Source organism: Dermacentor albipictus, chromosome 1, assembly GCF_038994185.2.
Source record: "Dermacentor albipictus isolate Rhodes 1998 colony chromosome 1, USDA_Dalb.pri_finalv2, whole genome shotgun sequence".
NCBI lineage: Eukaryota > Metazoa > Arthropoda > Arachnida > Ixodida > Ixodidae > Dermacentor > Dermacentor albipictus.
The window spans coordinates 234,016,497-234,043,922 of NC_091821.1; the positions used below are offsets into that span (position 1 = coordinate 234,016,497).

The 27,426-nt window shown below is 41.1% G+C and overlaps 1 protein-coding gene across 1 annotated transcript; it reads right to left on the reverse strand.

Annotated features, from left to right (window-relative positions):
• Positions 1–27,426, reverse strand: LOC135901261 (23 kDa integral membrane protein-like). The gene is made up of 7 exons (XM_065431005.2): positions 27,251–27,426; positions 15,933–16,121; positions 12,041–12,115; positions 9,072–9,182; positions 6,002–6,124; positions 5,077–5,160; positions 1–720 (listed from the first exon to the last, which is right to left on the reverse strand). The coding sequence occupies exons 1-7, from the start codon at positions 27,314–27,316 to the stop codon at positions 673–675; spliced, it is 696 nt and encodes a 231-aa protein (XP_065287077.1). The 5' UTR covers positions 27,317–27,426; the 3' UTR covers positions 1–672.

Genomic DNA, 27,426 nt, shown 5'->3' on the forward strand with positions numbered 1-27,426 from the left:
TTTCACTCCACAAGCACAGATTAACTTTATTCAATTACAGTGAACATGCGTTTGTAAATACTGTAGCACTTGCTCTAAACAAGATAACTTGTGTAAATTAACAAGCTAAGGAAGTGATAAATCTGCCAAAATATAAGCCCACAAAGGCTTTCATATTGATTTTAAAAAAATAGCCCTTTGGAGAATGCTCTTATTGCTGCCCGAAAATTGTTGCAGCAGCCAGTATTGAAATATATATATAGTTACCCACCATAATAATCAGAAACACATGACAGCTATTTACAGACGACACAACTCTTGAGGTACACTGTAACATGAGACTTGGCTGTTTGTCCCAGCTTGTGCAAATGCAATGAAAACAGGGTTGATCTTATTGTGCGCACTTGTCCCTTCCCAAGATGACTCACCAGAAAAGGCGCAACTGTGAGGGTCGAAGCTTAGCAACATTAAAAACATTTCTTGTTCAACAATATTAAGGCACAACGACATGGTATACAAGGTAGGGATGAGCTTTGGTTGACAAAGGGACAGAAGGTTTTCCTGCCAAAAATAGCGCATGAACTTGTCTGGTATGGGATCAAGGCCACAACACACAGGGTGTGACTTATAGCAGCTGCCATGAATTGAATGAGCAGACCAACAGCCAAAATATACTTTGCACAATGTCCACCATTACTTCACTTGGTTAGCAAGGCAGCACGCAAAGATAATTCCAATAATCTGAAAAAAAAAATGATGAAAAATAATCAGCACATAATTTTAACTCAATATGGCATTGGCAAGACTCCCCAATTTAGTATAGTTAAAACTCAATATAACAAACTATCAAACTAAAATGAAGTTCTCAGTGTAATGAAGGGCGTTTAAAACAATATTACAATATAAATTTCACTGCTGTCGTGAAGAAATACGGAGGCAATAAATAGAAAATACCACGGATGCAGATGGTCAAATGGTTAAATTACATGTGGCTGCTCGCGAACATACCCTTCAAATTGCACACGGTACTGCAGAGAGCAGCCGCCGAAGCCTAGCAGTAAGACCCTCTCACTGTCATGTTCTGTATAAAGTTTAAGTGCAGTAAGATCTTATCATATTGCCTGCACAGTGTGCTGTAGGTGCGAGTGTGAGCCGAGAAGGTTGGTGGCTTCATGCACGGTCTTTCTGCGTGAGCTTGTGGGGGGGGACACATAAGTGCGCGTCTACTTCTCTCGCCTTGCCATGGCTACGCATGGCTGTCAGATCGGCTAAGCACATACACAGCCTGTGCACCATTTATCTTGGAGATTATGTGCCCCAAGTGCAATGGTAGCAGGAACGAAGGTGGCAATCTTCCCATGTGCTTAGTGCTGAAAACTTTCGGAGATGCGTTATAGCAAGGGGCCCATTTGTTCCCTTCTGACTGAGCTCTTCATGATAGCGTTGTCCCACTGCAGGCGACACTTTTGGCCGCTGCAGTGGAATGGATGCAAAAGCCTCGAACGCTTTGCTTTGTAGCACCACAGATGCGAAGATTTAGTCGACACAGGTTTAAATCTTTGGTCGCAGACTCAAATTGAACAAAATGAAAAAATTTCTGTCGCTGAAATTTAATTTTTCAAACTGCCCAATAATTAGGAAAATGTTACAATGCCTTCTGTGTAAGAAAAATGTGTCGGCAACTACACTTATTTGCATAAAAATTTGAATTTCAATAGAAAAAAAGCCACAGTTCCGCCCAAAAAGCAAAGCACCAATTGCGATAGCAAAATACTAGATAGCTATATGAAGTAAGGATAGTAGTTTAATAAGGAGTATAAACTTGTAAACATTCGCTTACTAACTAAATTAGCAGTGATAGAATGCGCAAGCGTGAATAAACAAGGACGTAGAAAGAGACAAAGAAACAGGGCTGTCTCTGTGTGTGTTTCTACGTCTTCGTTCAGTCAAGCCTACACATTAAATCATGGATTCAAAACAACTAGCCTGCCAACATCTTTTAACTAAATTACAAACACGGTCTCACGCACAGGTAAACATGAACACATCTTGCTTGGTGAGTGCGGAAACTTGACGTCAAAATGCTGAAGTGAGGAATAGTGGCAGCAGCAGTTAGCGAATAGACCTTCGTGCATCTCTCACTTCAATGCGAATGAAACGTCAAAAGACAGCACATACGAAGCTACTGGCACTATGCGCACTCTGCAAACATCCCAGATTGCTTTCAAGATACGGCAGCCGCACGGCCGTGCTGTGAGCAGCAACCACCAGAGAACCCCCTTGCCTGTCACTCCTTAAAGGGCCCCTCACCAGGCCCCATAGCAAATTTTAGTTACACGCTGGAAATTTTTACGTGTCCTCTAGGAAGCGTTCTGCCACGAAAATTGTTCAAGTTTCAAGTCAGCTCAGTAATTGCCGAGATAAATATATTTCAGTGCCGCAAACCCACAATTTCAGCAGGCGGGCTCCACTGCATAGCGAGACTCCCTCCCTCTCCACTCGCCCCGTCTAGCCTTCGCAAGCGAAATTCCTTCCCTGTGTTCTCCCATGCTGGACCTCGACGATTGCGTGACACATAGGTCACAAGCCCCGCCTTCAACTTTTTTCCGGCGCTACGCATTTCCGCTGATGGCGTCATGTGTGGGCTGTTGTCTCGTTCGCGTAGCAAATGATTTTGCACACTGTGCGCAAGGAAACATGACTAGCGGATCGCAGAGCATGATCACGTGCTAGAGCACTGTATAAAATGGCATAGTTTCGGTACCTATGCGTGTAACTGCACGACCGTGAGAACAAGCAGACGAAGCGGAAGTACATATCTCTTGCTTCGGTGCGAAGTAAAACAAAAAACACGCAGACATTCCATTTGTGTGTTTTAGTATTTCTTTAAACTTCAATTCGACATTCAAGCAACAGATCGCACAGATAATACATGTTGTCTTTAATTCTCGAAGTCACGTGTCACCACGAGTGACGTCAAACTGGACTCAAGTACGTAGGCGCAGGGACACGAGTATGTCATCCACCGGCTTGGAGCGTGGCGGCCGCGAGGAGAAGGAAAAACGGTGTTCAGTTTGAAATTTCAGATCTTTCCGCGGCGCGTGGCGATGTAATACTTTGCAGACACGATCCTTATTGCTCAATGTATGGTCTGCGCTTGTCAGCTTAAAATGACCAGGCCTGGTGAGGGGCCCTTGAAGTTAGTTCTCACGCTCAGCTCGTTCCAATTCTATTCACTACCTGCAAACTTTCAGCACAACTAGGGGAACACCATTTGCTCTCACGTATGCAAACATTTTCACGGGACAGCTTGAAGTAAACCTGATAAAATCATACCCTTTAAAACCCCACACCTACCTGTGTTACCTTGACGACATACTTATAACATGGTAACATGGCATAAGCATACTAACTGACCTAATTAGCTATTTAAACTGCTTTCACCCTAGTATTGAATTTACTGCTCACAACTCTCCCAGTCAAATCAACTTCCTCGACAGGACGGTCTACATAGAGAATGGAAAACTGAGAACAACACTTTACCGGACGCCTACGGATAGGCAGCAATATTTAGACTACACCAGTCATCACCCGCGACACTGCAAGCGAGAAATTTTTGTTGGAAAAGTGAAACAAATAAGGAGATTCTGTAGCAAAGACAATGATTATATCCATCACTTAAATGTCCTTAAAGCAACACTAGCTGAAATTGTTCAACAAACAAACTACCCACAAGTTCCTCTCGACAGGAATATGACGTCACGTCAAGATTGGAGAGGCAATCGCAAATAGCTAAGAAACAGCCTACACCAGACTAGAAGACCACCAGCCTTTATAACAAAATATTCCAATGCCCTCCCAAACATAAACAACATTCTATGAAAATACACCCAATATATCAAGTAATGAGCATCTGAGAAAAGTGTTCTCGGTGGTACGAAGGTTGACCTATTGCTGCAACAGAAACTTTCAAGATATGCTAGTGCACGCAAAAATCAGCCAACATCATTCCCTTATAATAAAAGCATGTTTTTGCATCCCAGGTGCGAGATCTGCAGGCACCTTCAAAGTGACCTTAAAATTAAAAGCACCACAAATAGCTATACACACGAAGTTAAAATTAGCTTTACTTGCACTTGTTGCAATGTTTTATGTGCTGAAATGTTCCTTCTGTAAGGAACAGCTAAACGGGACAATCAATGAACGGTTAAACGGACATCACATGCACATAGCTAACAAGTTTCCCAAAGCCGTCACCGAGCATTTGAACCAACCAGGTTGTAACGTTGAACTTGAACTCTACATCCTAGTCAAATTTCCATTCTGTGCGAGACAGAAAATACAGAGAATCTTACCTCGTTCATAAGTTCAAGAGATTGTAACCAACAGGCATAAAGATTTCAAAGTGGGCTTTATAATCTATTCACTATGCTAAATTTCAAGCTATAGACAACAGCACCTAGTTATTTTTATTTCTAATCTGATTGCTTAGTTTTCCCCCCTCTTCCTTTCTTTTATTTTAGTAATTTATATATTTATTCATTTCTTTTCCACGAGCACCATTACCTGCCACTGTTTTTCTCTCTCAGAGAGACGATAGTTTACAGCCTGCCCCCACTCTTGTCGTCCAGGCCCCTTCCACAAATAAAGGAACCTACATTGACAAGTCAACCGGCTGACACGGCGCTACCTTACGGTAGCCAATTTAAACAGAAAAACATGCCCTCCCCCCTCTCTCTCCTAAATGCACAAAGAGGGGTGCAGAATAAAATAACTGATGGTTTATTACATGCCAGAGTTGTGTTTGGCTCAGAAAAACTAATGGATGGCTGTGACTATGTTGGATTCTTTAATCTGCAGAGGCATTTTTGCATTCCATCCCCACCAGAATGCAGTCACCACAATTGAATTGAAGCCCAAGGCCTTGTAAGCTGTAGAACATCTTCCGAGTGGTCATGATGCATGTGGAATAAGATAAAAAGAGACTGGTGCTGCAGCTGCCTATTAGACAGTACCTTGAGCTGTGTTATTCATACTAAGACATCTTACATGTTGATTCAGGGCAAGAGACAATGTATGTAGCATAGCAAATCTCACCTCAATCAAACCAATACCAATTCCTGCAACTCCAACATAAACTGCATACTGCGAGAGGTCCTCCTTCACTTTGTCATAGCAGCCCTGAACAAAAAAAGATATAGCCATAGTAAATTGAACATAATGTCACCTTACTTTCCTACACAACTGTGCAGTTTTGCTGTTCACCTCTTGATCACAATGTAAACGGCAGTGTATATAGACATTAAAAAAAAATACACGCCTCTGACAATCCTAAAGCGATCCTAGCCCAATGTTCTATTATTCAAGCATTAAAAGCTACTTGTGACAAGCACAACAAGATCGCCAAACACAGCACAGATCTGTGGACCGATAGTACACTGCCATAGCAAAGAAACACTACAAAGTGGTTGTTTGTAGTATATGACATCCTACATGTACAATGTAAGCATTAACACAATTAATTTGGGGGTAATTAACATTTCTTAATTATGCAAATGATTTGCAACTTCTTTATTCTGAGTTTATAGAGGCCAAAACCACAATCTGGTTACGAGAAATGCCACAGTGGGAGTACTCTGGATTAATTTTGACCACTTGAAGTCCTTTAACATGCACCCAAAGCACGGTACATGATCATTTTTGAATTCCACCCCCATCGGCCCATAGCCAGCCAAATCGAAGCAACAACCTGGTACTCGGCAGTGCAATGCCATAGCCACCAAGCTACTGCAGCCGGTAGTACAGGAGAACAGAGCGAGACTGTGACAGACAGGCATTTTGAGTGCTTCCACCTGCTGTGTGCAACCAAGTGCAATGAAAACTAATGCTTGCCTCCCTTAAAAGTGCAATGCCCCTTAAATTTAAAGGAAAAGCTTTACAAATCACATCACATTAGGAGTTCACTAGCCACGATGCATTCTGATAAGCAAACAATATGTAATGAGCATGCAAGATGGCATACCTTTTCGTAATAGGTATTCTTTTGTTTGGCGCAGTCTTCACCATCAGTACAACAGCTGCCCGGTGGTGAACGAGTTTTAGTTCTGGACCAGTCATTGGGCCCATTCACACCGCAGCACTTCAGCTACACAGACAGCAAACAAATTCCCTTTTAATTCAAGCTTACAAACAGATGCCAGACAAAGCTTCAAGCTAGAGCAGTGGAAAAGCCAATGTCCTTCCCTGATTGTTAGATAAACAGGTACCACATGCCTCTCATTCGAACAAAACTGGCACTTATGACACGAACCTAGCAAGAACAACTTCAGCTAGACCAACAACATTGAATCACAATTTGTAAGACCAGGGGAAAAGATCCTCTTCAAAGCATCAGCCCGCATTATTTTTTTCTCAATGGTTGATCGTGTTTCTTTCACCAGTCATGTCAACATTTCTGCTGCCACATTTTGCATGCCAATGCAGTGGAACTCCAAGCTTGACTCATTTCACAAAGGCAGCCACAGCTGCTAACACTTACATAGACCTCTGTTAAACATAACATCAGTTGCATTCACAACAAGCTCTTGATTGTGTGTTTTGTGTTTGTGTTGAAATTAGACCTTTACATCAATTGCAATTTTCAATTGTTCTTAGAGCCAAGCTAGATATCTCTAGCACACAGAAGCATGGACACCTCTTTCAAATGTAGATACAAAAATTAGCATAGGGAACTCATGTATACGTATATCCTCCCTTTGGTTAACTTAATGAAGTGACACTATACTGATATTGAATCATGACGCCCAGAACTCGACAATATGCAGCAAGAAACGCCACAAATGGTTAAAATTAAGACAAGATCTGTGTCCAAACATAATACAGTCAAACCTCACTATAATGAAATAAAATATAACAAAATAATGGATAAGTAAGAGCAATTCTCTTTGAAATCCCCATAGAGATTCATAGTACAGTACATGCAATAATGGATATATGAACTTTTACTGTATATTACACAGGTGCAGCCATATCTTCAGATATGCAACAAAATGTAAGCTAAAAGTAGGCACCATAACACTTCTGTTTGCAGCTATATTATGTTTAGAGAGACAAATTAACTAATGAAAGGAAGGAATGAGGCAGGCTGACAAATGAAACTAGAACAGATAACTGCCAGCTGTTCAGGAAAGAGGGGATAGAAAAATAGAAATGCAAGACAGAAAGTAATGAAGGAGGTAATAAAGAGAGGAGACATTCCATAGGCTAAAGTAAAGCTGCCACAAAGAATAAAGTAAGGCAGTGGGAACAGAAAGGGAAAAAAAGTCACTGTAGGTAGTTCAACTAATTTTAATTATGGGATTCCACATGCCAAAACCATGGTTTGATTATGAGGCACGTCGTAGTGAGGGGGGGCTCCGGAATAATTTGGACCACCTGGGGTTCTTAACGTACATCTAAATCCTAAGTACACGGCTGTTTTAGCATTTCGTCCTTATACAAATGTGGCTGCTGCAGTGAACACGCCACATACATCATAAGTTAAGAACGGCAAACCTCGGAATGATTGCTGCCAGTGGAATTTTTGTTTGCTGTTTACACTACAATATCACAACACTTAGCATGGAAACCCTTGTAGACAGTATGTGAACCATGCTAAATTCAAGCGGACAAAATAGAAAATCTGGTTAATTGTTGAGACAAGGATGTAAGCTAATCTTTTTTCCTGAAGACTTGTGGCATGTGAAGAAAGATGAGGCAGGCCTGCAAACAGCCTGAAGTTGTTTTATGTTTAAAGTGCACGGATATCCCCAAAACAAAAATATTGCATGCAATGCATTATGTATCAACTTAAGGAAAAAAATGTCATACATGACATGAATGAAGGCACAGCCCAGCACTGATAACCCTAAACCATTAATAAAAGTGGCCGTGCACCAGTAGCACGCAGCAAAATATACAATTACTGCTGTTCTCGCAAGAAAATTGTGCACTCTCTGATCTCTACAGTCATTGTTCCTTCCATCCATTAAAACAAAATTCAGTGCAAAATTTGACATTTCTAGCAATGACCTGGCAAGAAAGATCGGGCAGCCGCCAGATAAGTTTTAGTAAAGCATTTTCTTTGGCGAGTTGGTTCATATTTGAGAAGGAAAGCAAGTGCAAAAGAAACAAGGATGATCAAGACGAGTACACAGGACTGACGCTTCCTGCGTACTCGTCTCGAAAGTCCTTGTTTCTTTCATGCTTCTGTTTTCCTTCTCAGATAATTTGAAAAAAGAAAATTTCTGTAATGTTCTAAACGCATGATCGATAGAAAAATATTCCCTGCTGACACAATTCTTCTAGTATAATATTAATTGTAACAAAAACTAAGAACAATGCCTGTGCCACATTTGATGCTTTTTGACGCATGACTTGCTCTCAGAGGTAATAATTTTAACTAGTATCCAGGTTTAAAAATCCACTCGCACACGACACCAGGGCCACTGCTCTAACTTTCAATGTTCCAGGCATGCCTCGAACAATTTCTCAATTCTTTGCAATACCTTAAAATGTGATTGAAATGGCAATCTCATTTATAATTTTTCAATCACAACTGCCACAGTAACTGCTTTCCTTGCTAAACTTGTGCTTCAGCATTCAAGTTTTGTTTCTTACAGAAGAGGGGCTACAGGTTATTGATTTTGCATTTCACATACAGTAACTTGTAAGATGTGCACTGCCTCTTTCTATCGGACAATACATTTGAACTTATTTGCAGTAAATGCAAGAGTGCAGTTATGGACAGACACCTAAGACTTAATACCATTCTGAATGCTGACTGTCGCTAAGGGTCAATCAGTAATTAAATTAATTAGCCAAACTATACAGAATTGTACAAGGTGTTTAGTGTTGCAAAATGAGTGGGTTAAAGGCAAAGAAATGAAGCAGAGCACTGCACACAAGCCAGCAAAACACACTTTTGTAGACACATACACCGTAACATCTACCTTTTAACAACCACATTACGGTAGCCACAAAAAGCAGAGCTGCACAAAAAGAGCTGCTAAAAAGCAGGGGCTCAGTCACAATTCAGATTCTTGCGTACTAACCTCGTGCTGGATGAAATCCCAAGCTTCCCGAATCGGCTTCAGCCTACCTTCACCTTCTCTGTCATAGTCTTCCAAGGTTTGCTGGAACCTATCTTTGGCAATGTGTTCAACCTGCATTGAAATAGATTTCACTCGTGATGACAGTCCAAATGTATCGAGTAACATGAATTCGAGACTTTAAACCATGAATGCCAAGGTTCACAAAATAAACCATCCTGAAATTAAAACTACCATTTCTTCTTTCCTTGCTAGTTTCCTAGCACATCAAAAACACATACCACAGACGCCGCAGGCGCAACAGCCCGATGCTCAAACCTTACACATCAACCAAGTCCTAATCTCAAAGGTGCACGCATTTTATAAGGGATGAAAGAGAGCATTATAATATTTTTCAGTCATCTGAATTCTAATGAGCATTAAATATCAGTACACAGGTTTTCTTGCATGCTATCACAGGAATTAAACTCAAAACCTTATGCTCAGCCACAGAGCATCACAGTTCCTTCTTTAGCCAGCATGGCAGGTTGCGTTGTCACTTGCTCTTGCCAGACAAAGTAGCAACACATCAGTGCTTTTCTTTATGAAGCAACCCTGCTTGGCTTTACAGAAACTCCAACAGGCAAGCACTTCAGAAACACAGCAATATTGACTATAAATACATGTACTAGTAGCAAAGAACCAAGCAATCAGTCTTGATTGGAACAAATTTATATTGCACCTTTACACACCAATAAGAGAGGGATAGAAGTAAATACACCAATATGGGGTTCATAAACCATATTACACTAAATTAAAAATTAAATTCTGGGGGTTTTATGTGCCAAAACCCCGATCTGATTAGGAAGCATGCCATAGTGGAGGACTCCAAATTAATTTTGAGCATTTGGTATTCTTTAACGTGCACCTAAATCTAAGTAGACTAGAATAAATTATAATACACTAATACAGCAGCAGCATATAATATATATACATATATATATATACAGGGCTAGATGTAGTACAGATAAGTACCCAAGTTAGTGGATGGATTGATAGCCATCACCGTAGCACAATTGGCAGTGTAAGGCTCGCGCAATGAGGAGGTCGTGGGTTTGGCTCCCACCGGCAGAAAGTTATCTTTTCGTCCATTTTAATTTCTCTTTTATATTATTTCCTACATTTCCATTTCAGTCACAGCTAATTTCCCCGATGCTTTCCTTGGCTTCACTGTCTGTTGGCTCCATATGGTCATGATTACCAAGAATTGAGCCCCTGTTTCCCTTCTCTCGTTTATATGTAGTAGGCTCGGTGTAAGCTGAACATAGGCAGGACACCATTCCAATTATTCCGACCCTGGATGCCATGTACAACAACATGGTGATAAGGGGGTGCTCCGGCACCAGCCACGAATTCCACCTCCAACACAAACTTCAATACAGCTAAGCATGCAGCACACAATCCTCCGCCGCTTCACTGCGCTGTGCAAATGCGATTTTCTGTGCACTAGATTGCTACCACGTAAATTTTAGGACGACAGTATGCCACATGTGCTTCGTTTAGAAAAATGTACTCTCTCTAATCTGGGTCAAATGTGGAAAATGATTCACACCTTAAATGTTGCGAAAGCACAGCTCCTGCATCATATTGATGGCATGGTGCAAGTAACTGAAAAAGAATGCGAGCTGGCATGAAGGAAATGAGTGTTCGTGTTTATATTTTTTTTACCTCCTATTATCTCAGCACATTCTGGATTTATCCAAGGCAGAAGGTAGTCTGATACAGCAATTTCCCACCCACACGATCCTTATAGCATGAAGTTGCATTTGATTTCAACTATATCACATTTCAGCTAATGAAAGAATCAAGGCAAGCATGAACAACTGGTTATTTATTGCTTCAAAAATGGAACCCACTGAGTCAGCAAAAGACACGTTTACTGTCAGGAGTCTGCAGAGACTGAAGGTAATCATTCATATTATATGCAATTTGTTGAATTTATATGAAACACTTCAATGTCAGAAGGTTGTGATTTAATTGTTCTCACTCTGTATACCGCGCTTCTTTTTACGATATTGCATCCCTTGTTCAATCACTGCTGATCAATCCATATGTATTGAACAAAGAAGCTGCCATGTGCAACACGAGCCCTGTGCAGCGAAAGATGTGGGGAGCGAAAGGCTCATACATGCGCACACCCGTGCAAGTTCGTCTTGCTCTGCTAGGGAATAGGCAAGCACCAACGTCGGTGAAGAAACTTGGTGTGGTCTATACCCCATAGCATCGGCTGCAATGCCACATGAACTGAAAGAAACTGTTCATCTGCAACTTTGCAGCAGCCATTTATCCTGGTCCAGTATATTTGAGAAAACAAGGCAGTCAATCGTTAGCAACGATGAAGTTCTTGCTCGCAATATACTGCCACCCACGCCCCTCCTCACCCACCCATGTCAATGCCGACAAGAATAATTTGCGTGTTTCTTAATGAAATAAGTATGATATTGGTTTAGTATAAAACTCGCCATATTCTGTGGTTTTACGTGCCATAACCACGATCTAATTATGAGACACTGTAGTAGGAGACTCCGGATTAACTTTGACCACCTGGTGTTCTTTAATGTGCACCTTAATCTAAGCACATGAGCAGTTTTGCATTTCGCCCCCATCAAAATGTTGCCAGCATCAAACCTACAACCTCAAGCAATGCCATAGCCACTAAGTTACCTCAGCAGGTGACAAAGCAGAAACTGCAAGAACTGTTTATGTATGTGGATGGTGCAGAATTGACAGTAGTACATGCAAGTTTTGTGCAAATACTGAAATGAATGCAAATAATCTAGAGAAGCTAATTTTTCCATGCAACTACTACTGTCAATTAGCAGATCCAGGTCTGATTCAGGGAAGTAGAACTGCAACAACAAGTTTACGCCATATGCATGGCGCTAACAAACGTATGAAGACCAGGAATTCAAGGCCATATTTGTATTTCTTACCTTGTCCTTGTACACAAAGCCCAGTGCGCCAGCTGCTATTTCAGCCACCAGGATCAGGAACAAAAATACTGAAAACTGGAGCAAGACCAAGCCATCAGACATGTAGATAAGTCCTTTCTGAACAACTTTCAGATAGGCACTTCCTGAAGAAACACCACTAGCAAAAAAAGCTAAGTTGCCTTCAACACCACAAAGCTTAAACCATTCTGCTAAAGGTGTGCAAATATTCAATACTTTCGAATAACGAATCGAATAGCGCCCAATTCAATTCAGTCACTATTCGTAAATGTGAATATTTAAATAATATTCAAAAACATAAAATTAGAGCAAAAGTGCACTAAATTTTCACACCTGTGGGCATAGTAAATACATATAACAGGAAAGCTTGCACAGTGGCTACATCACTTAGGTATCCATGCTTAACAGGCTGTACGGCAATCATTTGCACACTCTGAAGAGCCTTGTGGATGAAAAAGGAACTACTTGGCTTCTAATGCTCCACTGGTGCTTTTAATAAACAATGCTTCATAATGTACTATGTAATGACAGAAACTTGCTAATCTTAAGAATACTGGGATGTGAACATTGTTGCATATTAATTGTGATAATGGCTGTTCATTATCCAAAAAAGCTATTCAAAAACTATTCAGTATTCGATTCGCTTCAGGTGCTATTTGAGTCGGTCTTAAAGATCACTATTTGCATACACCTACATTCTGCAGATATACATTTCAAAACTGTGAGAGGCCATGAAAAAATCTGTTGCTGCTCATTAAAACAAACATTAAAACAGCCCTTCACTTGAGGGGACAAAAATTTGTGCAAACAGAAAGCTAGTAGGATAACTTGACTACACTAAGTTAACCTGAACAAACGCTAATACAGTGCAACTGGCTTGTAACGGTGTCACATATCAGCCACCTCAGTGATGACTAGCTCTTTTTGCATTCTGCATTGAATGCCACTGCCAGTGAGAAACCACAGCAGTGTCAAGAATGGCGGGCTGCGAAACAAGATTGCCACACAGTTACGACAGGGCGACACGACGCGCACCTCTCCCTCTCCGTCGCTACAGCTGGGAGGCGTTCAAAGAAGCGGCCTTTGCGCTGGAATCCGCCGCCTTCCACCCGCCCCATCGACATTGTGACGGGACTAGTTCGGCGTGTGTGAACAATGATTCCGGAGTTCCCCAACGCGGAGCTGATTTGACACGCATGGACAAGCTGCCGTGGGGACGACGTATTTTGGTGCGTCTCACGCTTCGGCCTAGCACGGAACAACGAGCGACCCTCGATCGGCGCCGATAGTTCCCGGAACGGCACCCCGCGCGGTTGCCTCTGTGTACAGAGCGCGGTTGCCTTTGTGTACGTAAACTGATCTGCAGTGCAGCGGCGAGTTGGTGATGAGTAAACGAACAGTCGCCGCGTCGTAGGACCGGCGGATCGAGTGTATAAAAACTGTGGTTGTGCGGATGCTGAGGACACTTCTCTTGAGCAGTCATGTTAGACTGAGTCACTTCTCTCATGCAGTCCTGTTGGACTAATACTCTTTCTCAAGCAGTCATGTTAGACTGATTTAGTTTTTGTAAATAAACCCTTTTCCTCGTTCTCGATGAGAAACAGTTCTTCACTTCATCAACGATCTCAGCGTAAATAAGTTGGACGACGGCATGGGCCAGCTACCTTCGAATTCATGCCGTACTCCAATCTTTGCAAAGGACCACGAGCGATGGGATTGAGCCCCCAATCCTGACAGCAGGTAATTAATCCATTGTTCCATGAACAACAAATAAAGGAATTCCTTGCAGCAAAATTTTCAGATACAATTTGAACATGTAGTTAGGTCTAATGCAGATAGTTGTATATATGGGTCATCTTAAAATATGAGCCATGTCATGCTGCACTCTGTTATAACACCTGCACTAACTTGTGTGTCCTTACATGAGTAAATATTCTGGGCACATTAAGGTCAGTCCAGGCAAGTCTTGCATCAATGGCATTTTCCATTTCTGCTAACATTGCCACAAGTGTGATAAAATTTTGATGTTGCAGGTAAACTTTTTGACCAAGAAAATTCAGTTTGCAATTAGGCACAACTCAATTTTTATGTAAATGAACAACTTGACACCAACCCACAACCAAACCCCTACATAAGCCTTAAATTATGCGCATTCAACACACGTCTAGGAATCTAAGAGAAGCTTTCATGAAGTGGTTAATCAAATGCTATAAATTAGCCCTTTTCATTCCTGCATCTTTGGTGTAAAGGAAACTGGCATGCGTATGTGTGCTGTCACACACCCATGCTACACAACGTGACACACCCAGCAATCTTAAAGAGCTAGTTGGTGCTGGAATGATACAAGTGCAATTGTGGCCTAATCATTAGTGCATCAAATGGCTGTGCTGGAGGACCAAGGTTCGACTCCACTGTCTGGCAAGTAATTCTTTAGTGCGAGCTATTCGGAAAGACAGCAGCACCAGGCAGCAGCCACAGTCAAGAAAGTCTGGGAGTGTTCACAAAGAAAGCTTAGATTTTAAAGAATTCAGCAAACTACTCTGTGCTTCTTCACAGTTTATAGAAAAAAAAACTGAGACACACACACACACACACAAGATTTTGCAGGAGTAATACAGTCACTTTTCTAGATGTTTTTTTTTTTGATAAGAACAGTGCAAGAAACAGGGACAAACAAAGGAAGACAGAGCGCTGTGTGTGTCTTCCGTTGTTTCTCCCTGTTTCTCGCGCTGTTATGTTAAACATGAGCTATCAACATGTCCAAGTCTCTACCTTTCATAGCTTCTACATTCTGTCCAATAACTGATAGAAAAAATGCATCTCTCATGACTAGCGAGCAATTAAGGATCACAGACTCCTACTTGGAACTCCCAGAAAGAAGCCATCAATGCTGGCCTCCTGGCTATGGCAAGATTTAGGTAAAGAATGCCCCATGCACTCAAGTCAGATTTACTGTAGCTCTGAAATTTCTGAAGCTGCTTGATTTCTTTACCAGGCTGCTTGTTTCTGATGTCTAAACAACTTCAGTCAACCACCATCCTACTCTGTATAGCTTCAGATGGGCACACAGAGAACCGCGCCGGAACTTCATAAGCTGCACTGCAGGGAAGGCTATGCTATCTTTTGAGTGGATGTGCAGGTTCCTAATTACGTTCAGGGCAAAAGGAACATGGTTCCAGCGTTCACTGAAGTGTTGACTGCTCTCCACTAAACCTGCAGTGCAGCAAAACATGTCGTTTGTGTGAGTGAACAAGGAAGGGGAATCTGCTGCATGTCACAGAGAGAGGAGGAGGGGTTGCTTATTGTGCGACACTGATCTTTCAATGGTACAATAGACCCTTTTTCCAATTCGCAAATGTGCTTCTCTGCACTGCACATTTGCCTAAATAATGGCGGCACCAGTCATCATTCAAATGAAGACAAAGGGTTAGAGGTGCATATGCTGTCTCGCTTGCATCTCGTGGATGGTTCCATCATGAGAGCCAAGTCTGCATTTTCCATCCATAACACAAGCAATGGTCGTACACACGGCTTGATAAAAATACTGCAGCTATTGGCTAGGCAGGAAGCCGTGCAGGAAATCTAACTTTACAACTATGAAAAGGGTCTATTCAGCCAGTGTCTTGCACACGAGTATTAGAAGCAGAAAATGAAGGATTACATCTGGTTTTGTAACTGGATGGCTGATGTTACCCAATGCTTTCGCTGCATTGCATGGCGTGAATGGGCAGGTTCAAACAGTTCAAGAAAAAGTAGACTCCTGCTAATGACATCACTATTATGTATAATGTATTGATATTTTTTTAACACTGCACGAACCTTTGAACACATGGTCCAGGAGGCCAAAAAATAATCACAAAAAGCACATACATACCAACATGAGCATGCAGTAGCTCTCCTGCATGGCACCACAGCATCCTAAGAATGCGACAAGGAAGACGATGGAGCCGACAACTATCAGGATGATAGGTGCAGAGACATAGTCTTCACCAATGACTGGTCCTGTCTTCTTGAAAAGGTGCAAGCTGTAGCCACCACAGACTATTATTACGATACCAGATATCTGAAAAAAAAAATGTAACAATTATCACATGTGAAGCCAGGAACTCGCCTCAGCATGAAGTGTACAGATATTTCACATTAATTTAAGCACATAAAGCCTTATGAACATTAATTTAAGCACATAACAGATTCAGACGCAATGTCACAAATGGCATCAATCATAGAAAACATGGCAGCCAATCGATAGAAAAGCGATCGGCTTTTTGGCAAAGCGTGGTATCTGAAGTCATTACAAGTTATGGCCCATTTAATTTCCTGGTATCAAGAAAAATTTTTTTACTGTAATCAAATTAACAAACAGAAATGTTACAGTTCCACCAGATCTCCAGAGTGGTCAAAAGAATGAATCGGTGAACATATCAGTTCGCTTTGGTACTAAGTGCTCTGCCTTATGACAACTTCCAGTGTTCCACAAGGATCTTTCTTAGGCCAATTATTTTTCAATATGTTCGTTCTTCAAGAATGTTTGCATAATTCACGACTCCTTTTGTACACTGACGATATTAAACATTACCGTGAAACAGAATCAATGCAGGATTTTGAATTATTACAGGAAGATCTTAATTCTGTCGGGGAGTGGTGTGCTTTTAACTTTTTGCATATGAATCCAACTAAGACATTTGTAATTTCTTTTAGTTGCAAAATGCCCACTTTACTATAAGAATACTCACTTGATAACATTCCTTTGAAAAGAGCGAGTTGGTTTAGGAATACTGGTTGACTCCTGACTAATTTTCAAAGAACATGAGTCGTGCATTGTTATGCATCCTACAGAGAGTTAGTATCAAGAATGACAAAAAAGTTTACGAATGTCAACTTTGTTGTTCTCTTGTATTCTTTTGTACACTCGAAGTTTGAGTTCAGTTCTGTCGCATGGAACTGTGTTAACTTGACCAATGAGGCAAAAATTGAGTGTGTTCAGCAACATTCCAGTAGTGTCCTGTACAATCCATTTCTGGGGAGCCGCATATTTTATGCCTATGAGCGTGTAATGCACATGTTTAATATTAGACCCCTTGAAATGATGTGAAGATATTGCAATTACTTATGTTAGTATAAACTAATTCACAACTACTTCTGTCCACAGTTACAGTCAGCTGCAGCGTTCTGCATGCCTCGCCCAAACTTGCGTAATCCCAGCATTTTCTACATGAATTTAGCTTGCACCTCTAACGCTATAGCATGTCTTGTAACAACAAAATACCTTGTGTTACGATGCTCTCGTATTTGCTCTCTATCAGACTTCTGTGTTTGATTTAATTCAATTTCTTTTCACATCTTGTACAACTGCTCTTTCAGGTTGTCTGTACTGTTTTCTGTTTGTGTAACACAAGTGCACCAATACTAAGGCATAGAGCTGTTCTTGGGCACTTTCAGAAATAAATGAAATGATATACATAAATGTGTGGTGAGAAGCAATGCATGAGTGGTCCATTACAGCTGGTTAACGTCCAACTATCATTGTCATGTAAAATGGATAAAAACTGAGGCAGGCTTCCCTTGACTATAAAAACATTAGTTTTGTTTAATATTTAAGAAGACAATCTCCGATTAATGAGATCTTGGTGCTTTTACTCAAATACATACAGATTCTATGCTTCACGAATACTACTTGCATGCAACACAATTATTAAACAAACTGGTCACACACATTTTACGCAGTGGCAAACTTCCTTTGCAACTGGTATTTCTGCCATTAGATCTTCAAAAAAAAAAAATTTAGCTTACACCTCATTACCCAAGCTGTCTACTTTAATCTTTAAATGATGAACCCTAATAACAAAATATGCAACAGAAATGCAGCACTGATCATGACAAAAAGTTACTTTGTCCTTTTGTATAAGAAACAATATCCTGCATCTGCTGCATGCCTTGTGAAACACACGCACCTCCTCTGTGAACCAGATAACTATTTGTAAAATAAACGAGCTTTCTCATTTCCAATCAGGTCATTGAACCAAAAATACTGTAATTGGAAAATTCCTATACACTAGCAACAAACAACAGTAGTGCACAAAATTGTGCACTATACCTACTGCATGCTTTATCTACAAACAAGCGTTGGTGGGGTCACAAACATGCCTTTAAAAAAAAGCCAAGATGACAAAATGACATTCACTAACTGTTCTCTCATTTAGGGAAACCACAACTTCTACCGTGCTGCAGTGAAGTATAGATGTCCATGTATCACAGTTTCTGCTACAGAGGAATTTTCACACGTATACACCGAAGTTCCTTGAGAACAAGCGATATAAGAAAGAGCACACACCTCTATAGTTAAATTATGCACCCCGTGACACCACTAAAGCTTGCTACCTGACCATTTTGTCTCTGCAGGAAATGCCCACCCATATGAACACCAAAATTTTCCGCTTTTACACCTTGTTGCTTGCGCTGTTTTAAAGCCACCCAAATCAAGTACAGTCAAAGCAAGTTTGCTAGTAGCCGGACAAAATTGTGTTACGAACAGTGGTGCTTCAGCAATATTTCTTCAGATAAACTATAAGGTGACCTCAACACTTCATAACCACTATGTGTACATGCCTTTTTACACAACTTTATAATAAACAGACAAGTAATAATAAATGCAAAGAATGATCACAATGCATTACATCACCTCCATCGGGAGAAAGTATTTGGAGGCCAAAAACAAGCACTTAGCTTTAACCAATTTGGTGACAGAAATAATAATAATAATAATAATAATAATAATAATAATAATAATAATAATAATAATAATAATAATAATAGTTATTATTTGCACATAACAAAACAAGATAACCATTCACAGTGCACGAGGCTGTGCAGAAAGCTGAAAACATGTATGCAAGTGCACCTGCAAGCCCACCATCCACAGTAAAATTAAATTAAATTCTGGAGTTTCACGTGCCAAAACCATGATCCGCTTATGAGGCACGATGTAGTGAGGGACTTCAGATTAATTTTGACCACCTGGAGATCTCTGATGTGCCCTTAATGCATGGGACATGGGTGTATTTGCATTTCAGCCCCATCGAAATGTGGCCACAGCGGCTGGGATTTCATTCCACAACCTCGCACTTAGCAGTACAACACCATAGTTGCTAAGCCACCACAGTGGGTTCGCCATCCATAGTATAAAATAACAGATTGAAAAAAGGGGGGAGGGGGGGTCGGGTCTTGGATCTTAAAACATTGTTTTGACTATAGTGTGCAACTGGCTACTCTTTCCTAACAAACAATGCCATGTTTGTAAGCCAATGTTAGAGACACTAAAGAGAAATGTTAAGTTGCATTAATAAAAACATGTGCAGCTTGCACTAGTGGTGCAAGGCTGGAGTTAACAGCGGAGCTTGTGATCACCTAGTTTTTACGTGGTTTGCCTAAGTTGTCTGTAGGTTTTGTGAGGTTATGCTAGGTTTTGCTAAGTTGTTGGTAGGCTTGGCTAAGTTGTTTCTAGGTTTTGTAAGGTTATGGTAGACTTGGCTGAGTTGTTTCTAGGTTTTGCAAGGTTACGCTAGGTTTTGCTAAAGTTGCTGTTTCGGCGGGCTTGCCACTAAGTTTTCGCGCAGTCGTAGGCCGGGATCGCTTTCTAGGTGACATCAAGCGTTCAGGCGCCGACTCTCGCGTTCCCTGGACAAACTTCGGATCCTCGACTCAGCGTCACCTCTTCTCAGCCGCAGCTCTGGCGCGGTGTTCCAGATCAGCTTGGTCGCAACGCATCGCTTCTCACTTGGCAGTACGGTGCTCTTCCTGGGAAGCCGCTTCTTCAGGCGTCTGGACTTTCTTCGGTCTTCCTATAGCAGCAGCAGGTACGCACGAAGTAGAGGAGGCGAGAAGTGTGTCACCACGCCAGCTGTTCCAAGCTTTTACTTGCCTATGATGTCACAACTCCGCCCTATGCAAGTAGGGTGCGAGGGGGTTACGTGGCTCGGTGCTCTCGCAGGTGGTTGCTAGGCAACGAGAGGTGACACACCGCTGGGCTGAGTTTTCTGGTAATGCTCCACGGTGGAACTAAAGCTTAAACAGCTCCACTGTTCACTAAGTTTCTGCAATAGCAAAGCAGTCACTTATCTTGGGTGAAGGACTGGCAAGTCGGACAAAATGTAAACAAAGAAAGGTGATGACACCACCATGAAGCTCCCGCACCAGGTAGCCACCATGTTATAAATTTTGACTGCGTCTATATACAGGTCTAATTTACTGTTTATTAGTAAATATGGAGCACTACATTTCACAAGAACCAAAAACAACCTAGTGTGTTTCAAGGACTTTTCCTGTGCCAAAACAGTCCAAATATGAGAAAATATTTTGAAATCCGTGATGTCAAACCGATGTATTAGTACAGAAATAAAAAAGGTTGGCCTTCATATCCTCTAGTAATAAATTATTTTCCCTCCAATATACGATAGTAGAGCTTTGAAAGAATGCTCTACTAGTTTACAATGACTTAGCCTTTCTTTTTAGTGACATTTTAATAGTCTACATGTCCTTACTTGGAAAATAACTGCAACACAAAAAATTTTTGAGCTTCCCCAAGCAAGGCTGCAATCAGTTTTTTCTGTATTTGAACTACCAGGCAACTAACTACAATCGCACGAAAACGCGTGAAAACAGTAATGCTTAATGCACAATTTAAAGTTGGTAAGCTTCCAATTTAAATACACAAGATGAGACAACAGACAAGAAAGGAACATAAGTGCTAAACCTAACCGAATCTATGTCGCACCTTTTCCAATTGTGTTACGACTTTGATCTAAATGAAGTTTAACTCAGCCCATCAAACAATAAAATGACTGCTGTTTCAAGCTCCTCAATTACATGACTTTCATGCGACATTTTTCTAACTATAGCCGATATTGTACAATTAAAGGGGAATTTATTTGCCTCTAAAAAAAAAAGAAAGAAAAACTTCAGAAAATAAAATAAACCTCAGCAGTGACTGTTTCCTAAAATGAATTACTCCAAACAGCAGTTATGAGCGCCCACAAATATATTCTATTAGCCCGTTGCTAGAGGTAAGTGGATCGAATCAACAACAAACTTTTTTAGCATGCTACCAGTTCACCAGCCGTCCAGCACATATCACCCGTGTAAGCTGCCAGAGTAGAGAAAATGACGGCATGCATAAGCCTGCCAGTAAGTCCAACTTCTACAGCCTGTCACAGATGCCAAAAACAGCAACAAAGTGGTATTCACTACTGTGATGGGTGTGCTAGCTAAAGGCACAACTACATAAAGTAACAAGTATGAAAAGCAGCAAAAGATTTTATTATGCTATTATTATGCCAAGGCTTTTTTTTTCTCCTGAAGAATGAACATGCACACACAAAGCTTGATTGCTTTAATGTCCAATGTGTGCGTGTGTACACAGACACACATTGGACATTAAAGAAAAAAACTTATGTAAAGTGTTTTTTCGTGCGTGAAAGAAGCCTGTGAATACACGCAAAGTGCCTCGACCGGACAGTCGGGCTGCAGTTTTGTATGCATGCGTGGGTTTCTTTCATGCTCAGAAAAACTTTTATGTAGCACGTATTCAGCAACAGAAAGCTCTATTGGGAGTTCAGGTTGCTCTACAATTTTCTCATTGACACTTTAATCTAATTATACTTGAGTTGATTAATTAATTAGGTCTAATTATGTAATTAGGCGGAATGAAAATACAATCTGGGTATTTCCAAGCGATGGCAAACAATATTACTTGTATTCTGTCCAGCTACGTGGCATTCGCATATTTTTGAAGTTTGGCGCTAAAGTTATGTGGGACAACCTGTACATACACCAAGTTGAGGATTACAAACCCATATTTCATTGCCCTATTTTGGAATTTAGTAACACAACCTCATGCAGCATTACTTGGCAGACAACCACATTTTACAATCCTTATTCATACGTGTATGCCGACGGAAAGAACTGTGCCCGTTGCTAACCTGTCATACTAACATACAGCTACAGTGGTTGAAGTGGCAAGTAGAAACTACAAAACTTTTTCCAGAAACAAGCAACTCAGCAGACTAAAGGAAAGCACAGCTAATGTCTCATGCCTGAATATGCACAGCTTGAAGCTCAGTGTAATCGCAAGATCAAGCGACAACACTACAGCAGCCAAAAAGGCACACCGCCCACAAGTGTGCCTTTTTGCTGCTTATACTTGTTTCTGTGTCTGTATATTGTCGATTTGCAGCGACGTGCAGCAAAACCCTAGGCCGACAGTTGAGATGTTTGCAAACCTGCAGAAAGGCCAATCACAAATATTGAAGGAACTTAGCAATATTCGTGAGAGAGTGGCAACAACAAAGCTTTCTGTGAATACCTTGAGAAATCAGTCGCAGGAAGTTGACCAATTGCTCAAAGACATATGCGAGAAGTGTTTCCAAATTGAGGAGCTCAAGAACACAATAATTTCATTAGAGAATTTAGTTAAAGCCCGAAAAATGGCAGATATTGAAGATCGCAACCGAAGATGCAATTTGTTAATTCGTGGAATTGAAGCGGCAAAATAGAAGCAGTCTTAAAAAAAATGGTAATTGATGAAATTTTTGACAGGAAACTCAACCTATCCTGCCACTCAGTTCGTCGAATTGACTGATTGAAAGGCGATCCCATTCATGACCTGTCATTCTATATTTTCAAGACTTCTTTAAAAAAAATGTTCTTCGGAATGTGAGAAAGCTTAAGGGCACCCGTCTGTTTATCCAAAATGAATTCAGCAAATCCACACTGCACAAGCGTAAACTTCTGTGGCAGTCTGATGAAACCGAAAAAGCAAACGCGTTTTTTTTTTTGACATACGATAAACTTAAAAGTTGATAATTTTGCTTGAGACGATGTTGCAAATAAATGCGTTCCCATCTTTGAAAATGATGTACAACATGTTCCTACTTGACAGAATGCATGAGGTGGATTTAAACAGCTACGCACGCTGAATTTAAATGCTCGGAGCATACTGAATTAAACTTATAAGCTGGATGGAGCATCTTTTCTACAGGTATGACCCTCACATCACAAATACAACCTAAACATGGTTACATGATAGTGCAAGCGATGACATGACAGTGACATCATCCCATCAGATATTTGGACGTGAGCGATTATGTCAGGAAGGCGGTGTTGTAGTTGCAAAACACGCTCTCAGTTACAGTCACAACAAAAATAGAAGACCACAAAAGCCTTTTCTTGGCTGTAAATTGCTGGGATCACGTCGTCGCAGTGTGCATAGTGTATAAGCATCCATCTGCCCCACCGCAGTTTTCATTTAAGCTACATGACCACATGTCATCGGATGTACGCAGTAAAATAATTATGGCCGGAGACCAACTCGCCATCAATCAACTGGTCTTGTAAAAACAATCGTCCACTGGATAATCCACTGCTTGACGTAATGCTGGCATGAGACTTCGAACAACTTGTGCATGACATGACTCGTGAATGCAGTCAAGGTGGTAATATATTAGAATTGGATTTTATTAGCAGAAGCCTGAATGACCACAACATCACAATAGAAGATGGTACATCTGACCAGAGGCTAGTATTACATGCTGGCTTTCACATTGTATTAGAAGTAAGCGCAGTCACATTTTATGGTACAAATTGAAGGAAGTTGTTCTGAGGTGTATCAATAACTTTGTCCCTACTTGACGCATCCGTTATAACCGCCTAAACCCTTAGTTTGACCAAAATATTTTACACATGAAACGTAGCCTAAAAATAAAAAAAGGAAGAAACTTAATGCTAATTCAGACCTTTCAATCGAGCTTATCGAGAGCACTATCATCTGCTAGACAAAGGTATTTCTCTGTTACTTTATCCACATTTATGAAAACAAACCCGGACAGGCTTTAGCATTACATGAAAGGCACCATTCATAAGTTAATAAACCAAGACACTTTAATCATTGTTCCCATGGTTATAGCTCAAAAGATTAATGAATATTTTAATTCCGTTTTTTTTTTGCCATGTGATGCTGAGCCACAACAGGCCGCCACGTCTCGCAATGAACCGTATTTAAAGAGACACAAAAGCGAAACAATAATTCAGTGTAGACTGATGAAGCATTGTTTCATAACCCTGCAGGCAGTCATTTCAAAAAGACAGTGATTATTAGATGAGAAAATGAAGGTCGAAATATCAGTTTGAATTTCGCGCGGAAACCTCAGCGCCGGTACGTCAGCGTGACGTCGGGGCTTCCAAAGTATGTTTTCGCAATTGGGCAGCGTTGGTTGAGTACAGGTTCCCGAAACTTGCCATGTTTAATATTTGGTTCCTTTAGAACACAATGTAGTCAATTTGTACTGCTATATATAATTAGTAGGCCCTAGAAGATGCCATAAAAATCCATGATGTCACAACCACCAGGTGCAGGAACTTAAGTAGGTAGGCGTCACCACCCGTATTTCGTTGTTGCGCTTTTTCTGGCTTACCAAACGTCTTATCGTTCCAAGAGTGGTGTTTTTGGTGTTGTAGGAAGGTAATTTACTGCTGCAGAAGAAATTATTTTTCACTTTAGTGCCCCTTTAATATCATATGAAGGCATTTTGTCTTTGGTACTAAGCATTAAAGAAAGATCGTCTGGGGGTTCAGACAGTATTCCTAATGCCTTCCTGCGTTGATATGCTGAACTGGTATCTCGCATCTTGACAACCACCTTTAGTCTATCTTTAACCTTTGATATATTACCCGATAATTGGCTCAGTTGATTACCATTCACAAGAAAGGCGATCGTCTGCATGCAGAAACCTACAGACCCATCTTCTTAACTTCCACTTGCTGCAAAATACTAGAACACGTTATCGCACACTTTATTAACAAATTTCTTTAGATTAACTTAATTTCCGAATTCCTGCATGGTTTCCGAAAGGGGTTAACTATTACGCAGCTTGTAATCATTCACGAACTGGCATCGCTTTAGATTCTTGAGGACAGTTGATCTATTATTGCTTGATTTTAGTAAGGTGTTCGACCATGTACCACTCGGAAAGCTCCTCAGAAAACTTAAAATGTTCGGTCTTCCAGATTTTATAGTTAACTGGATAGGATCATATCTGGTCAATACAACTCAATTCGTAGATGTCAATGGCTTCTGCTCTACGTTCTTACCTGTTACCTCAGACATACCCCAGGGCAGTGTACTTGGTCCCATTCTGTTTTTAATGTATATTAAAATTACGTTATTCGCAGATGACTGCATGATATTTCATAGGGTGATGTGCCACGAAGATCAATCTAACAGGTATTAACTAATGGTGTTCAGAATACTCGAAGTTAAGTTCAGAGAAAACTGTGCTACTACACGTAAGGAACAAGATATCCTGTCCACATTACCTACGCTATAATCAGTTCCAAAATAAGTCAGCAACTACAAATATTTGGGAGTTACCACAAGTGATACCCTTTCCTAGTCTAGGCATGTCAATGACGTTAAGCTTAGTTTAAGTTGAAATCTGCACCTCCTGAGCTGAAACTTTCAGCTTTCAATAGTATCATTTTACCAAAATTAGAATATGGAAGCTTTGCATAACATAAACAAATTATAAATTGTGCAAGGGAAAACCTGCTGTTCGTTTCATTTTCAATAAATTTAGGTCAACTGATTTGCCATCCACACTTATGCTCGTGAACATTCCCACACTGGAGCATCGAAGAAAAATCGCGAGATTCCTGTACAACCTATGTGAAGGGTCATTGCGCCTTGGCAAGCGAAAGTATATTCAGCAGTTTGCAACGCGCGCATGTCGTCACTGTCATTCTCGCAACTTGCTTCCCTATTCGTCTCGCACAAACATTTTTAAACATTTATTTTTTCTACGCACTGTCCAGGAGTGGAATGCCTTGCCTGACAGCCTTTTTATCAGATACGATAACCGCATTTGAGCATGCTGTGACTGCCCTTTAAATATTGTGTCGCGGCTGTTCTGCCTTGTTATTGTAATGTGTTCATACATTATTTTTTATATATTTCGACAGTGAATAACTAATAGTGTCTAAAGAATTCCACCTGCTTGGTCTTATTTAGGACCGCAGCATACCTGAAGGAAACAATACTTAAAGAACGAAGCGAAGGTCCCTGTACGTGAGCTTTTCTTACATATAACCTCGTGCGTCGCAGAAAGCCTTCACCTTTCGCCAGGAACCATACTTGCGCGCTGCGTTTCTGCAAGCACGCGCAAGATGTCCATATCGCTGGCTTTCGAGTGAAAAACAACTCGAGACGAGGCATTGTATTTACATCTGTGCTCACTTTACAGTAATAATGTTTGCTAGCAGTTTCAATTTCATTTAAACCAAAGAAATCAGTCGATTTCATGAATGAGAGATACCGCCTAAAGTTAGCGCTCAAACACCCGGAAAGGTAAGCAGCCGCAGGGACACCGTGAGCAGGGATAAAACGGATAAAGCGTCGCAACACAATCGGCAACACGACAAACATGCTAATTTAGCACACAGCAAGCTATTGGAGACGACCGCGAAGGCGTTAGTGTTTGTTTAAACTACGCATCTTCTTGCGGTGATATGGACAGATAACTTTCGACGTCAACGTTACACGCGCGTGAATCTCGCGCCTAAGCGGGGCCAGATGAAAAACCAATTTATGCGTTGTACAGCAGCGAATTGCAGCATGCGAATGCTGAGTATTCAAAACGGGGTTGCATCAGCAGGTTAATTTTACAGCAACATGACAAGCAAAACTAAAAAAAGTTAGCTGCAGCCTTTTCACGCTCCGAGTAATTGACAAGTTGCAGCATAGTCCGGAGATAACGTGAAAAAGCACACTTCACGCGATCTGTGCGACGCTGCCGAGAAACACGCATTTGCAAATACCCCTCGTTATATGGCCAACTTCCACAACAGAGTATCGCAAAGCTCAGGCCTGACAACGACGGAACTCTCCAGGAACGACTGCCATACGAGGAGACACTCCCAGCAAGCTGGTCCAGAAAAAGAGCCCCTCGCTCACCACCGTTAAACTAGCGACACGTATTAGGAAATGACAACAGATGGAAACAACGCTTGCGCGCGTTTCACAACTGCTGTCACCAGCATTTGGCATGACACACGCTCATCACAACACATACAAAATGTCGTCTGCTACGAACAAAGCGCAACAGGAAAACGCAGAGACAGTAACACGAAAGAAAAATTCGCACTTACCGCAAAAAAGAAATTAAATATGAATATCAGGTTTTTGATACACGACATCCCACATCCCTGCACCATGTTTGCGCACTACTGGGGACGAGTACAAACTTCAGCACAGCAAGGGGCGCACAACAACGCAAAAGCACAACCTTCCGTTCCGCCTCCCGAGCTAAAATGGCAAAACGCGT